This window comes from Hemiscyllium ocellatum, chromosome 36 (genome assembly GCF_020745735.1).
Source record: "Hemiscyllium ocellatum isolate sHemOce1 chromosome 36, sHemOce1.pat.X.cur, whole genome shotgun sequence".
NCBI classification, from domain to species: Eukaryota; Metazoa; Chordata; class Chondrichthyes; order Orectolobiformes; family Hemiscylliidae; genus Hemiscyllium; species Hemiscyllium ocellatum.
The window spans coordinates 6,063,679-6,079,750 of NC_083436.1; the positions used below are offsets into that span (position 1 = coordinate 6,063,679).

General features: G+C 41.0%; 1 protein-coding gene across 4 annotated transcripts in view; it reads left to right on the forward strand.

The window, feature by feature from the left end:
* Positions 1-16,072, forward strand: part of LOC132833466 (folliculin-interacting protein 2-like) — a 130,987-nt gene that overhangs the window by 94,404 nt on the left and 20,511 nt on the right. For all 4 annotated transcript variants that reach the window (XM_060851786.1, XM_060851787.1, XM_060851788.1 and 1 more), the window contains 4 exons: positions 5,699-5,900; positions 6,411-6,499; positions 9,374-9,520; positions 12,513-12,682. In XM_060851786.1, the coding sequence (XP_060707769.1) occupies positions 5,699-5,900; positions 6,411-6,499; positions 9,374-9,520; positions 12,513-12,682 (608 nt within the window). The remainder of the gene's footprint in view (positions 1-5,698; positions 5,901-6,410; positions 6,500-9,373; positions 9,521-12,512; positions 12,683-16,072) is intronic.

Below are 16,072 nucleotides of genomic sequence, written 5' to 3' on the forward strand. Positions count from 1 at the left end.
CCAGCTTCTCCCATTTTCTAGCCATATCTCTGTAGCCCTCTAAATTAATCACCTTTCAAATGTATATTCAGCTCTTTTGAAACCTGATATGGATTCGGTCTCCTTCACTTTCCCATTCTAAATCCTAACAATGGAATAAACAAGTTTCTCCTCTTATCACTCCTAGCTTGCTTGCTGGCAATTTTGAAATAGTGGCACCTAGGTTCTAATGTACTAACTGATGAAAACAGAATATCCTTTGTACCTGTCAGAATTGTCATAATCTTGAACACCACCTCTGTGACATCATATCTTATCCTCCCGGAACAGAGAAAATTAAGCCCAATCTTTTGGATGGAAGTTTGCTTGCTGCGCTGGAAAGGTTTGTTTTCAGACATTTTGTCACCATGCTAGGTAACATCAGTGAGCCTCTGGTGAAGCCTGCTTTTTATTTGTCTTTTAGGTTTTCTTGGGGTGGTAAATGGGATCCAAGTCAATGTGTATGTTGATACCATTTCATTTGGCATGCCATGCTTCTAGGAATTCTCGTGTATGTCTGTTTGGCTTGTCCTTGGATGGATGTGTTGTCCCACTCAGTGGCATCCTTCCTTATCTGTACGTAAAGATACGAGCGAGAGTGGGTCATGTCTTGTGGTTAGTTGATGTTCATGTATCCTGATGTCTAGTTTTCTGCCTGTTTGTCCAATGTAGTGTTTGTTACAGTTCTTGCAAGGTATTTTGTAAATGACATTAGTTTTGCTTGTTGCCTGTATAGGGTCTTACAAGTCCATTTAGTTGCTGTTTTAGTGTTGGTGGGTTTGTGGGCTACCATGATGCTAAGAGGTCAGAGTTGTCTGGCTGAAAATGTATTGCTGGAAAAGCGTAGCAGGTCAGGCAGCATTCGACGTTTCGGGCATAAGCCCTTCAGGAATGAGGAAAGTGTGGCCAGCAGGCTAAGATAAAAGGTAGGGAGGAGGGACTTGGGGAGGGGCATTGTAGATGCGATAGGTGGAAGGAGATCAGGGTGAGGGTGATAGGCCAGAGTGGGGTGGGGGCGGAGAGGTCAGGAAGAAGATTGCAGCTTAGGAAGGCGGTGCTGAGTTTGAGGGATTTGACTGAGACAAGGTGGGGGTGAGGGGAAATGAGGAAACTGGAGAAATGAGTTCATCCCTTGTGGTTGGAGGGTTCCTAGGCAGAAGATGAGGCGCTCTTCCTCCAACCGTTGTGTTGTTATGGTCTGGCGATGGAGGAGTCCAAGGATCTGCATGTCCTTGGTGGAGTGGGAGTGGGAGGGGGAGTTGAAGTGTTGAGCCACGGGGTGGTTGGGTTGGTTGGTCAGTCCAGGTGTCCCAGAGGTGTTCTCTGAAACATTCGGCAAGTAGGCGGCCTGCCTCCCCAATATAGAGGAGGCCACATCGGGTGCAGCGGATGCAATAGATGATGTGTGTGGAGGTGCAGGTGAATTTGTGGCGGATCTGGAAGGATCCCTTGGGGCCTTGGAGAGAAGTAAGGGAGGAGGTGTGGGCACAAGTTTTGCATTTCTTCGGTTGCAGGGGAAAGTGGAAGGTGTGGACCTGACGAGGGAGTCATGGAGGGATTGGTCTTTTCAGAACGTTGATAGGGGAGGGGAGGGAAATATATCCCTGGTGGTGGGGTCTGTTTGGAGCTGGTGGAAATGACGGCTGTATATGGAGGTTGGTGGGGTGGTAGGTGAGAACCAGTGGGGTTCTGTCCTGGTGGCGGTTGGAGGGGCGGGGCTCAAGGGCGGAGGAGCGGGACGTGGAGGAGATGCAGTGGAGGGCATCGTTGATCTCATCTTGGGGGAAACTGCGGTCCTTGAAGAAGGAGGCCATCTGGGCTGTATGGTATTGGAACTGGTCCTCCTGGGAGCAGATGCGGCAGAGACGAAGGAGTTGGGAATATGGGATGGCGTTTTTACAGGAGGCAGGGTGGGAGGAGGTGTAGTCTAGGTAGCTGTGGGAGTCAGTCGGTTTATAGTAAATATCCGTGTTGATTCGGTCGCCCGAGATAGAAATGGAAAGGTCTAGGAAGGGGAGGGAGGAGTCTGAGACGGTCCAGGTGAATTTGAGGTTGGGGTGGAAGGTGTTGGTAAAGTGGATGAACTGTTTAACCTCGTGGGGGCACGAGGCAGCGCCGATAGAGTCATCGATGTAGTGGAGGAAAAGGTGGGGGATGGTGCCAGTGTAGTTGCGGAAGATGGACTGTTCCACATATCCTACGAAGAGGCAGGCATAGCTGGGGCCCATGCGGTTGCCCATGGCAACTCCTTTGGTTTGGAGGAAGTGGGAGGTTTGGAAAGAGAAGTTGTTCAGGGTGAGGACCAGTTCAGTCAGTTGAAGGAGGGTGTCAGTGGAAGGGTACTGGTTGGTGTGGCGGGAAAGGAAGAAGCGGAGGGCTTTGACTCCTTCGTGATGGGGGATGGAGGTGTACAGGGACTGGATGTCCATGGTGAAGATAAGGCATTGGGGATCGGGGAAGTGAAAATCATGGAGGAGGTAGAGGGCATGGGTGGTGTCCTGAACGTAGGTGGGGAGTTCTTGGACTAAGTGGGATAGGACCGTGTCGAGGTATGCAGAGATGAGTTCGGTGGGGCAGGAGCAGGCGGAGACAATGGTTCGGCCGGTGCAGTCAGGTTTGTGGATTTTGGGCAGGAGGTAGAAACGGCGGTGTGGGGCTGTTGGACTATGAGGTTGGAGACGGTGGATGGGAGATCCCCTGAGGTAATGAGATTATGGATGGTCTGGGAGATGATGGTTTGGTGGTGGGAGGTGGGGTCATGGTCAAGGGGACAATAGGAGGAGGTGTCCGCGAGCTGGCGTTTAGCCTCAGTGGTGTAAAGATCGGTGCGCCAAACTACTACTGCGCCTCGCTTGTCTGCCGGTTTGATGGTGAGGTTGGGGTTGGAGTGGAGGGCTGCACGTTCCGAGGGTGAGAGGTTGGAGTGGGTGAGAGGGGTGGGGAGGTTGAGGCAGTTAATGTTGCTTTTCAGAACGCTGATAGGGGAGGGGAGGGAAATATCCTTGGTGGTGTGACTCCCTAGTCAGGTCCACACCCGCCACCAACCCAACCTCCACTCCCAGCACCTTCCCCTGCAACCGCAAGAAGGCAAAACTTGCGCTCACACCTCCTCCCTTACTTCTCACCAAGGCCCCAAGGGATCCTTCCATATCTGCCACAAATTCACCTGAACCTCCACACACATCATCTATTGCATCCTCATTCCTGAAGAAGGGTTTATGCCCAACACGTCGATTCTCCTGTTCCTTGGATGCTGCCTGACCTGCTGCGCTTTTCCAGCAACACATTTTCAGCTCTGATCTCCAGCATCTGCAGACCTCACTTTCTCCTCGGAGTCATCTGGCAGTCATTTCTGAGATGCCCTTGTAGGGGAGAGTGCCTAGGGTTTCTGGATATGTTTTTTCTGCTTGTTTGGGTTTGTTGCTGAAATATCAGCAGAATGTGTTCATTGGGTACTCGTTCTCTTTGAATACACTGTATAGATGTACACCCAAACAGTATTCAGTCCTGTTCTGTTGAGCCACATGTCTGTCAATACTACTATATCACATCCACAAGAACAATCTTTATTTCCAATTCCCCAATTTTGTTCACTGTGCTCATGTGATTACATACAATTTTTAATCTAGCTTTTCTCTTTCATGCCGATTGGAAGGTAATTCTATTTTCTTGTTTATTTGTCACCACTCGAGCCTTCCCTCACCTTCTTTTCCCTATTCCCTACCCTCCCTCTTTTGCTACATCCAAAACTTAGTCCCATTAATGGAACCACCCCCACCTTACAAGTTTAAATCCTGTCCTGAACCACTTTTTGTGATTTTTGTCCAAAGTAATTTTGCCTTTGAATATGAGAGTAATAGAATAAATTTGGTCACCAACTCTAATATGTGAATGGACGTATCAGTATCCCATGCTTTTAGATCTATGATAGCTACCTTGTTGAAATCTTGTACCAGTTGAAGGCCTACAATAGGATGTGGCTCGCTTCTTTAACACTTTTTCTCAGGTTTCACAGTTTCCATTTGTCTTTTTTTAAAATTGTCAGCGACACCCACATGAAAGAACCAAAGATAGCATTTGTTACTGTCTTTCTAATTGACTGACTTTGGTAGCTTGCTGGCTAACTTCACAGGACAGTTACGAGTCAGTTACATTATTGGACACTCATAAGTCAGACCAAGTAAGGATTTTCCTTCTCCAATGGGCATTAGCGAGCCAGATTTGTAGTTTTAACAAAAAAATCGATGATTATCGACAGGATCTCCTTTCTGACCCTAATTTTATATTCTCGATTTATTAATTGAATAAATTGCACCAATTGCCATGGTGGGATTTGAACTCAAGACTGCAATGTTTCAATCTTGGTCTTGTAGATTATAGTGTATAAAGTTGCTTATAAACCTCAAAACTACATAAAACTAACACAGAACATCACAAAGTAATAATAAAAGTACAAAGTACTGCTTTTTAAAAAAAGAATTGTTGTACAGGATGTAAAAAAGGGTGAAATTGTGAAATGTTCTGAAGTCTGGTGATTGCATGAGGTTTGCATTCTTGTTCTGTTAGAACATCTTTAAAAATGCATGATCTTAATAAAGCTGCAGCATGGGTACGAGTGGAATTTGTATGAGGTTGAATCCATTCTGGATTTATTGAATTGACCCCTCCCCACCCGTAAAGTGTTTGTTACAAATTTCTGTTGAAATTGTTTCAACTTCTTGGTTGATGCAGATCTAAAGGATTAAAAATTACAAACTTAAATACGTTTCGAATGTTACACTTAGCCAAAATATTATTATTATTCTCATCTATAACAACTCCCAAAGCAAGGTTGCTTATGATTTCTTGAAAAGGGCTAACAAGCTGGGAGGATCTCAAATCTTGTAAGTATAGATATTAAATATAAATAAGGAAGACAGGTCCCCTTGGTCTTGTAACTGTAACTCGAAGACATTCTGGTATTATCTTCACTCTTTGCAACCCAATGGCACGTTTCTTTGTCAAATGAGGCTAAGGAGAGTCACTTGACATGAGTACTGAACTCTATATTAGGTACACTATAAAAGCTGAACAATATGCTATATTAGTCAAGGAATATTCTTTTATTGTGTGATTATACAAAGCTTTAATCATGAAACATTAATTTCCAGACTTATGCTACAGCATTTTGAACACTTTTATTGCTTAAATTTTCCCTCCACCGTTTTTTGGCTTAGCTGCCTCAGCTTTCCCATTCTATCCTTGTAACTCATTCCCAGAATCGTTCTTCTTAATCTTGTTTGGACACTCCTAAAGCTTATTACTTAGAATGGACACACTATTCCATTTGAGATTGAACCAGCGTTTTTTAAAATTCCACTATAATGTCATTGCTTTTGTATTCTATAAAGTCTGGGATCCCATATGCCATATTTAATTGTTTTCTCAATCTGTCCTGCTGCCTTCAACTTGTGCTCCTGTCCCCCTTTGGTTCCTCTGCTCTATATCCCCTTGAGATTTGCATCCTTAATTATTTTCCTCACTCTTGGACGGAATATTTCATTGTATGCTTATGTTTAGATCTTTGACTAAAAGTTGTGAGCCCCTACTTTATTGCTAAACTGAATACCAAATTATGTGTATATTCATGTTTTCATAGTTGATTTTGGCTTTTTTATTTAACATTTCCTTGTATTAAAAGGTCAGCTGAGGAGACTTTCAGTATGGCAGATGAAAGCTATGCTTCGAACCCTCAGATGGTCCGGAGGAAGAAGATTGCTGTTAGTGTTGTTTTCTCTCTGCCAGAGAAGGAAGAGGAAAACAGGACTTTCCAGGAGTTCTTCTTTTCACATTTTCCCCTCTTTGAGACTCATCTAAACAAACTAAAGAGTGCCATTGAGCAGGTAACATGCAATAATGATTTTACAATACTTTTATCAAAATCTATAAACTGTTTTCTGTTTAAGTAGTGATTTTTCTCAGGTTTACTTGTTTGTCCTGTTAAAACTATTGTAAAAATACATAATTTTAGTTGCAACATGGTGCAATTATAAAGTTGAATCCATTCTGCATTTATTGTATTGACTCTATCCCATCTTTTAGATTTTATGAATTTCTGTTGAGATTTGTTTCAACTGCATTAGTCCTCAATCTGTGGAGCTGCCTGTAACTCCCCGAGGTTGCTACAACTAAACCTAAGTTGAACAGGAAAATTTCTACCATAGAGACCCCTTCGTGATTTGAAGTGAGGTTGGGGTACATTGATAATGCAAATGACATTGTTTGACATTGTACTTATCCCGCAGAGGTTTGTAGGATAAAATTTGGAGTGGGTGGATTTCCATTAATCAAAATTGAGTGCATGCTGTAATGCAAGAGTTTAATGTACATTATTCTTTAAATTTTTTTGGTAGGCAATGATTTCTTGCAGAAAGATTGCAGAATCTAATCAGAGAGTGCAGATTTACATCAGCCAGGTAATGGACAGCCTGGGAGAATTCAGGTGAGATATGAAGAGATTTGTGCAGTTTTGTTCTTCTGTATTTAGTGCCCTAGAGATGTACAGCACGGAAGCACACCCTTTTGATCTAACTCCTCTATGCTGACCAGATATTCTAACCTAATGGTGCAGCACGGCGACTCCATGGTAAGCATTGTTGCCTCACAGCACCGGGGACCTGGGTTTGATTCCAGCCTTGAGCTGTCTGTGTGGAGTTTGCACATTTCTCAGTGTTTACGTGGGTTTCCTCCCACGGTCTGAAGATGTGCTGGTGAAGTGAATTGGCCATGGTAAATTGCCCATAGTGTTAGGTGCATTAGTCAGAAGGAAATGGGTCTGGGTGGGTTACTCTTCAGAGGGTTGGTGTGGACTTGTTGGGCCAAAGGGCCTGTTTCCACACTAAGAAATCTGATCTAATCTAGTCCCATTTGCCAGCACTTGGCCCATATCCCTCAAAACTCTTGTTATTCATATTCCCATCCAGATGCCTTTTTAAATGCTGTAATTGTACCAGCCGCCACCACTTCCCCAGGCAGCTCACTCCATACATGCACCACATATGCGTGCGAAATGTTGTCCCTTCGGTCTTTTTATATCTTTCCCTCTAGTCCTGGACTCCCCGCCCTGGGGGAAAGACCTTGTCTATTTACTCTATCCATGCACCTCGTGATTTTATAAACCTCTGTAAGGTCATCCCAGCCCATTCCGCTTCTCCCTATAGCTCCAAACAGGGCAACGTCTTTTCTGAATTCTTTCAAGTTTCACAATGTAATCCTGATAGGAGAGAGACCAAAATTGCTCAAATATTCCAAAAGTGGCCTAACCGATGTCCTGTACAGCCACAACATGACCTCCCAGCTCTTTTACTCTATGCTGTGACCAATAAAGGAAAGTATACCAAACACCGCCTTCACTATGCTAACTACCTGCACTCCAAGGTTTTTTGTTCAGCAACACCCCCCTCAGGACTTTCCCATTAATTGTATGAGTCCTGCCCTGATTTGCCTTTCCAAAATGTAACACCTCACATTTATCTAAGTTCAACTCTATCTGTTAGTCCTTGGCCTGCTGCCTCTTATTTTTCCAACTTCTTGCCATTGCTGCAACTGTTATCTGAGAGGGTTGATTGCTACATGTATTAGTACTGTGATTCCTTTCATTGAAGCGTCCATTATTGCAATATTAATAATGTTAAAAGCCAATTTGTAAATAGCCTTTTAATTACATTTGGCATTCTCTGGAGTCTGGCTGTTCCCTGACCTTGATCAAAATAATGTAATATTCATATAGGCTATTTGCCTGAATTACCTGGAGAACTATTTAATAAAGACATTTTTAGAATTATTTCCAAACTGGAGGTCAGATGTTACAGCAGAGCCAAGATTGGTTATCCCATGACCCGTACTTATCTTACCTTGGGTTCCCTGTTTGCATCCTTTTAATTAAGTTTTCATGCTAACACAAGAACTCTTATCAAGGTCAACACTGCTATAATCAGTGGCGATGACATCAGTGAGGCAGGTCCAGTGGTGAAATATGGTGCTTGATTGGTTGGGTTAGGCTCTAGCCGTGGCGGAAGGGTATCACAGTGACATCGAGGTGGGCCCAACAGCAAGAGACACCATATCTGACTTTGGTTAGTCCCGCGCAAAATACTGCGTGGCAGTGGATGACGAGTTTCAGCCCAGTGGCAAAAGATGGCATCTGAGGACCAGCGAGTTCATCAGTTGGTTTCAGTATAGATAGTGATGGAGGAGGGCTGGCAGCTCAGGTGTTGTTAACTATGAGCTGGCTCGGGACTGATGGACTCTCTCTTTTTAAGCTATATCTTTTTTCCTCATTCTTAAATTATTCAAAATGGCACCATATCATGGCAACGAATGAAAGTTTTTTTTCACTATTTTCTTGTATTCTTACCATAAAATATGCAGGACAATAAAACATTCATTAATCATGCATCAAACATGACTTTGAAAGTAAATTATTTATGCTCCACTTTTTGATCTCTCTGGAGCTTTTGGTATTATTGCCTCTCCATCTATTTTACCATTCCACCTTGTTCAGCAGGTTAGGACTGCCCATATTTGGCTCCATTCTTATCTGTTTAGTTTTAGCCAGAGAATTATATGGCTTCTCTTTCTGTTCACGCACCTTTTGTCTCTTGTGAGAATCTGTTCAAGCCAAAGACACTTTTTTTTTTCTTCTTATCACCCTCCAACTTGAATTGTCAGCATTGAGTATTTGTGCACATCCATTCCTCGGTCTTGCTGTTCCATCCCTCCTGGTCTTGAAATCTAATCAACTTAATAATTTTAGAACTTGAACGCTTCTTTCTATGTTTTTTACCCACCCCAACACACCCAGCCCCTGTGATGACATGGGCTGCTTTCAACACAGCCAACCCGTTTTCACCACCTTCTGGATTCCATCTCTGCCTATGCTCGCTCTCACGCGCTCACATCATTCTGTGATCAGTTGTGTTTATGAAACGTTTACAAAACGTAGAACTAATAGCTAATGAAATCTTTTGTATTAGATAAAATAGCTATTTTATGTTGCACTGTATTTTCTAAATGTGAATTTAAAACTTCCTGTGCTTGCCCTGACGTGATCTTCCATCAAGAAAGAGCAAGTACCAAGGTTGTTGGATTAGTGATACAGCCTGTGTACTGTACAAGTTACTACAATCTATTACGTTAAAGTCAAAAATAATGAAAGTTAAATGTTGAAATTGTTGAAAGTACTTGTTTACTTTATGATCTATACTTCTGTACATATGTTGCAACTAATTAAAGGATCATATCGGTTATATATAACATTCAGTGGCTGGAAAATGCTTTTAAGGAGTAGTTAATTTTTAAATTGTTTTCTCTGCAGGGCCACTGTATACAAGCTTTACACAGTCCCAAGGATCTCCGAACCTGCATGGCTTACAATGATGTTCAATGCATCAGAGAAGAACCGGCTATGCCGCTGCTTTATCAGAGATTTCACCTTGCTAATCGAGCATATGTCAAAGAATCAGTATGTATATGGTCATCTTTAGAATGTTTAAATAAACTTCATACTTATCATTTTTGACTTAAAATTAAAATTAATAATGGTAGACCCTTCCAAACAAACTCTCATGTGTTCTTCATTTGTGGCAACTTCTGCTGTCGTCTTCCTGTATAGTTACAGTATTGAACTATATTCATTTGAAGCATTTAGATTTTCACTCTGGCAACAGCATTTTAAATTCATTCATTGGTTATGGGCATCACTGGCAAAGCTAACATTTATTGCTAACTTCACATCCCTTCTTAAATACTTAAAAATGGTGAATGTTCTTCCATAGCGCTATTAGGAAATTCTATGGTTTTTGCACCAGCGATAATGAACTGGCAGTGTGTTTCCAAGATTGGATGGAAGGAAAGCATGTAATTGATTTCATATGCTTACCACCTCCCAACTTTAGTGATAGCACCTTCCAAATGTGCAACCTCTATCAAAGGAGATTTCAAAGGCAACTTTGTAGATAGCACATACTGCTGCCATTGTGCCTGTGCTGAAAGAACTGAAGCTTTAAGGTGGCAGTTAGGATGCTGATCGCTCAAGTTGATTTTTGTCCTGGATTGTTTCAGCTGCATTTTAAAGCACAATTTGGAGGTGCACTTGGTAAGTGGAGAGTGTTTCATCGCAGCCAAAATTGTCCAACCATCTACAAGGCCCAAATCAGAAGAGTGGATAGGTAGGTCAATCACCTCAGCCTATCCAACCTCTGACCTACTCTCATACTGCAGATATTTATGCTTCTGGTCAATGGTGTACTCCTCCCCTGCAGTTTGAGGTCAGCAAGGTAAATGCCATTGAGTGTCATCAGGTGATTGTTAGATTCTTCATTTTTGGAAATGGCCTTTATCAGCCCAAATCCTAAATATTCTTTAGATCTTTTCTCCTTGTAACAACGAAATGCTTCAGTATCTAAGAACTTATGAATGGTGCAGAATTCTTTGAAGGTTACTGTAAACAACACACTGCTTGCCTTAAGGTGTAAGTTCATTGAATGAGCTATTTAATCTAAAGTTGTAGATTCACCAGGTTGGCATTCCTGTTTAGATATCTGATGCTATTCTGACCTGATCTGTGAACCAATATCGTCATTGAACCATGGTGGCCCCTTTTCTTAACAGTAACATTTGTAATAAGGAATGTGCTAGACATTGAGACTAGAAATCATGATAAAAATCAATTTTGCTGTTGATTGCACCCATTGAAAACCAGTTCTTAGCTGCTAGATCAGTCAGGATCTCCACATAATGGACATGCCACAAACTATGAACGGTATTCATGATGCGGTGAAATGTTTCCACGAGGGCTATCAATGCTGTTGCAGACAGACCTTTGAGAACCTTTTTTTCATATTTGCTTATTGGTTCTTTCACCACCTGTTGCAAACCCAGTCAGTTATGCCCTCTAGAACTTAACCATCTCGGTGAAGTTATCCAGCCTTCCATGGTGATGGGCTTGGAAGTCCTCTGATAGTAGAATCCTTAATTTTTCTGCCCTCAACATTTCTTTCAAGTGGTGGCCAGCATAAAGGAGCATTGATCTAATCAGTCAACTGAAGGCAATAGGGGGTGATCAACAGGTTGTTTCCTTGCTGTACAAATAGTGAACTGAAATATTTAACACGTTCTTTCTTGAAAAGCTTCAAATGGAGATTTGTTTTGAAAGGGGGTGGTTTGTAGAACACTGAAATCTGAGCACATATAGACCATTTATCTATCATGCCCACACCCACCATATTTTTGTGATTTTCACAGTTATAGAGTCAGATGTACAGCATAGAAACAGACCCCTCAGTCCAATACGTCCATGCCAACCAGATATCCCAACCCAATCTAGTCCCATCTGCCAGCACCCAGCCCATATCCCTCCAAACCCTTCCTATTTATATACCCATCCAAATGCCTTTTAAATGTTGCAATTTTACCAGCCTCCACCACTTCCTCTGGCAGCTCATTCCATACACGTACCACCCTCTGTGTGGAAAACGTTGCCCCTTAAGTCTCTTTTATATCTTTCCCCTCTCACGCTAAATCTTTCCCCTCTCACGCTAAATCTATTCCGTCTAGTTCTGGACTCCCTGACCCCAGGGAAAAGACTTTGTCTATTTATCCTATCCATGCCCCTCATAATTTTGTAAACCTCTATAAGGTCACCCCTCTGCCTCCAACGCTCCAGAGAAAACAGCCCCAGCCTGTTCAGGCTCCTCTTATAGCTCAAATCCTCCAAGCCTGGCAGCATCCTTGTAAATCTTTTCTGAATCCTTTCAAGTTTCACAACATCTTTCCGATAGGAAGGATGCCAAAATTGCACGCAATATTCTAACAGTGGCTGAACTGATGACCTGTACAGCTGCAACATGACTTCCCAATTTCTGTACTCAATACTCTGACCAATAAACGAAAGCATACCAAACGCCGCCTTCACTATCCTGTCTACCTGCAACTCTACTTTCAAGGAGCTATGAACCTGCACTCCAAGGTCTCTGTTCAGCAACAATCTCTAGAACCTTACCATTACGTTATTGTGTCTTTTGATTCTAATTCCTTTTCTATATACCCTGAAAAATATGTATTTTATGAAGTACTTCCCTTTTTAAATCCATTACAAGCTTGAAGTCGAATTTCCTTGAGCAAAAATGTTTGAAAATGTATTACTCTTTGTGCAAATATTGTTTTTTCTCTCAACGCAGAGTGCTTGTACTGGATTTGACTACAGAAGGAAAAAGTAGTCCTTTGCCATTCTGAATATCTTGAAGCATAAAACTTGGTTAGATTTTCCCTTTTAATTTTCTCATCTTTGAGAATACGAGTTTACTCAATCTTAACATTGCAGGAGCTATATTTCTAGGATGCCTCACTGTGATGCCATGTTCTGTTGTCACCTGTCACAGTATTAGAGAAGTTTACTGGTTGTTTTGGTTAGATGATTTTCAAAGATTTTATTACTTTTCTCCCCATAACTTTAGATTCTTTTCAGCATTGCTAACAGCTGTGCTCACGTATCACCTAGCCTGGGTTCCCACAGTTATGCCGAATGACCACCCTCCTATAAAGGCATTTCATGAGAAACGTGCATCCCAGAGTGTGAACCTTTTGGGCAAATCACATCCGTACAATCCTCTCTGGGCACAACTTGGTAAGGTTCATTGATTTGTTTCAAATTTGAATACTTTGGGTGTTATTAGAACTGTTTTTGCAGATGAATCTGTGTCCTTTGTTAAAATAATGAACTGTTCTGATTGAAAGGAAGGAATGTGCAATGGAGAAGGGATTTGTGGTGGAATGTCATATTAAAGTGACTGTGTTTCCCATTAACAGTTGAGAATTTATCACGGTCTATTCAAAGAAATCACTCTACACAACAGGATATATTCCCTCATAAAGAGCATTAAGCTTACATTAGACATGGAATTCAATATTCACATTATTCCACTGGCACCGACTTATTGGCTATTCTTCTGTAGTATTCACATTAACAGGCTAGTCCATTTTGAACTGGAGAGCAACAAATGGACAGAGGGTAGGCTAGAGAATTTGGAAATTAAAAATATTGAATCAATAACTACAGATTGAGTGATTTAATAAGAGATGTAGGGAGTGTGATATTTTTATCTGGACATGAATACGTTTTAAAGTTATACGTAAATATTTTGTCCACATAAAAGCATCTAAATTTTATCTGTTTTAGATTTGTCATTATAAGAGACCATTCATAGATCATGTCTCCTGTTTTTATCTTGTCCACTCAACCCATTTGGGAATATTGTCTGTGGTTGTGTTTGGCGTAACACTGTTTATTTGGGATCCGTTTCACCAAATCTTAATTAGTACATTGCAGGAGGAGGCCATTCAGCCTTTAATGTATGCACCCACTCTCCAATTATGGCATTAATGCCACTTTCTTTCCCCGTTCCCAATAACTCTGTATATTGAATGTTTAGTTAAATAGAAATAATGCTAAATGAAATGCTTTGATTACATATGCCTTCACCGCACACTCTTTTAAGTGGGGCATTTCAGATCCAAACAATTCGTTGTTTGAAAACATAATTTGTAAAATTGCAGTTACTACTTTTGCAAATCCCTTTCAAATGAGTGCTGTCTCAGTTTTCATCTATTTTGACAACTGTTTGTTTCTCCTTGTCTACTTTATGTAGACTTCCTGTGATTTTGTAAATTTCTATCAAATCTCCTCTTAGTCATCTCCTGTACAAGGGAAACAGCCCCATCTCCATCTATTTTCATAATTGAATTTTCTCATCCTTGGGATCATTCTTCAGCTTCTTAGTCACGCTCTTTGATGCATTACTGCTCTTCCTATAATGTGAGGTCAGAACTCTACATACTCCAGCTAGACTGACTAGTATCTTGTATAGTTCACACAGCTTCCCTGCTCTTGTACCTTGTCACTATTACTAATGCCTCAGAATGTATGCTTTCATAATGTTTCTGCAACAGTTCTGCCACCTTTTAATGTATGTACATGAATTGTCAAATATAATTTTGCTCCTTTTAGTAGTCTTTAGTTTGTACTGTCTATCCATTTTATGTTATCACTTCTCTATATTGAATTTCATCTACTGCCTATCTACCCATTTCACTATTTGTTAATGTCCTTTCAAAGTTCTTTCCTTCGTTTACAATTTTGTCAAATTTTGGAATTATTTCCTGCATTCAAAGATCTAGATCATTTTATATATGCATATATCAGGAAAGACAAGGGACCCAACACTGACCCCTGAAGAACTCAACTATAAACCTCCAATATGAAAAGTGTTCATAAACCATTACTATTTCCTATCTCTCTGACAAGTTTGTTCCACGTTGCTAAAGTCTTGTCTACTTCATGAGCTTCTTAAGTCTACTGTACCAAACACCTTATGGAAATGCAGGTGCACCACATCAATTGCATTACACTCTTACTTTGTTGGAAAACTTCAGAGTTAATTTATAACATGGTTTTCCCTGAAGAAAACCATGCTGGTTCTTCTAACTAATACACTCATCCATCTGACTTAATTCTATTCAGAGTTATTGTTCCTGGAGGTTTCCTGGATTATTGAAGCTGAATTCTATTCTGCAGTTGTTGGGCCTACCCTAGCTTTTTGAACAATGACATTTGCAGTGCTTTATCCCCTGGTATCACTCTGCAGATCTACATTGACAATCGACAATGTTTACATTGTTGCTATTTAGGATAGCTTTTAATTCCAGATTTTCATTGAATTTAAATTCAATTAGTTTTGTTGAGTGTAGATCTCTGAACTACTAGTCCAGTAATGTTACCATGTCACTGCTATCCTTCAATGTCATAGAGTGCATCTCATCTTGTCCAAAAGCTTATCCGTTATTTCTGTTAGTTTTGAACCCTTCTAATAAGGGTTTCCTTCTCTGTCACCATAACATATGTGACATCTTCCTCGATTTAAAAGCCCATGCAAAATATTAATTTCATATCTGTCATATCCCCGGCCTCCACATGCGAATTATTTTGATTCCTAACTAATCATATTCCTTTATACTATCCTTTCACGATATATCTGTGAAGACTTTGTAATTCCTGTTTGGTAATCTCTTCTCATAATCCTTCCTTGCTTTTCTAGTTTGCATTCCTTCTGCATATTTTGTATTAAATTTGGTTTTCAGTTGTATTTTTCTACCTGACATCTTGTCATAAGCACATTTTTAAAAAGTTATTTATCTTCATTTCTATTTTCTTTTTCATTCAAGGAGTTCTGGGTTTGTTTGTCTGGCTTTTCCCTTTTGAGGGAATATACCTTGACTGTGTCTGAACAATTTATTTGAAGTTGATCCATCCGTCAGCTACAGTTTTCCCATGAGCCTTAGGCTCCAGTCTATCTGGTGTTGCTCCATTCTTGCAGAAAAGGAGGACTGTAGATGCTGGAGAGTCAGTTGATAAAGCATGGCACTGCAAAAAGCACAGCAGATCAGGCAATATCCGAGGAGCAAGAGAATCAATGTTTTGGTCATAACCCTTCAAAGAAACATTTGACTGACTTGTTCCTAGAATGCTGCTTGACTTGCTTTGCTTGTTTTGCTTCATTCTTGACCTATTAAATTGGCTTTCTTCTGTCCACTGAATTTTTCCCTACAGATACTCTTTTTTTTTCTTGAACCACCTCGTTCCCAAGAACCAAGTTTAGCAGTTCTTCTTAGATTGGACATATCTTGCTATTGGATACTGTCATATATTAGAGTTGACCTACATCAGGACAGTGCCTGTTCAAGAGGTTAGTCACACTAGTCAGTCATCAGCCATGTTGCAGGCTTATTCGGGCTTGTTCGTGAACTTTTTAAGAGTGTACAACTTCAGATTAAAGCCTCCTTGCTGGTTTGCAGCAAATGTTAAGTTTGTATGTTCTTTAATTCTACTGGAGCCTAGTAACTGCCCTGTATGAGATAGATATAAACCCTGAACATAAGAATGCTTGCTCCTTTCTGTCCATTAGACTACCACTAACCCAGTCTATATTTGGGTAATTAACGTCCGCCCTCCATTATAACT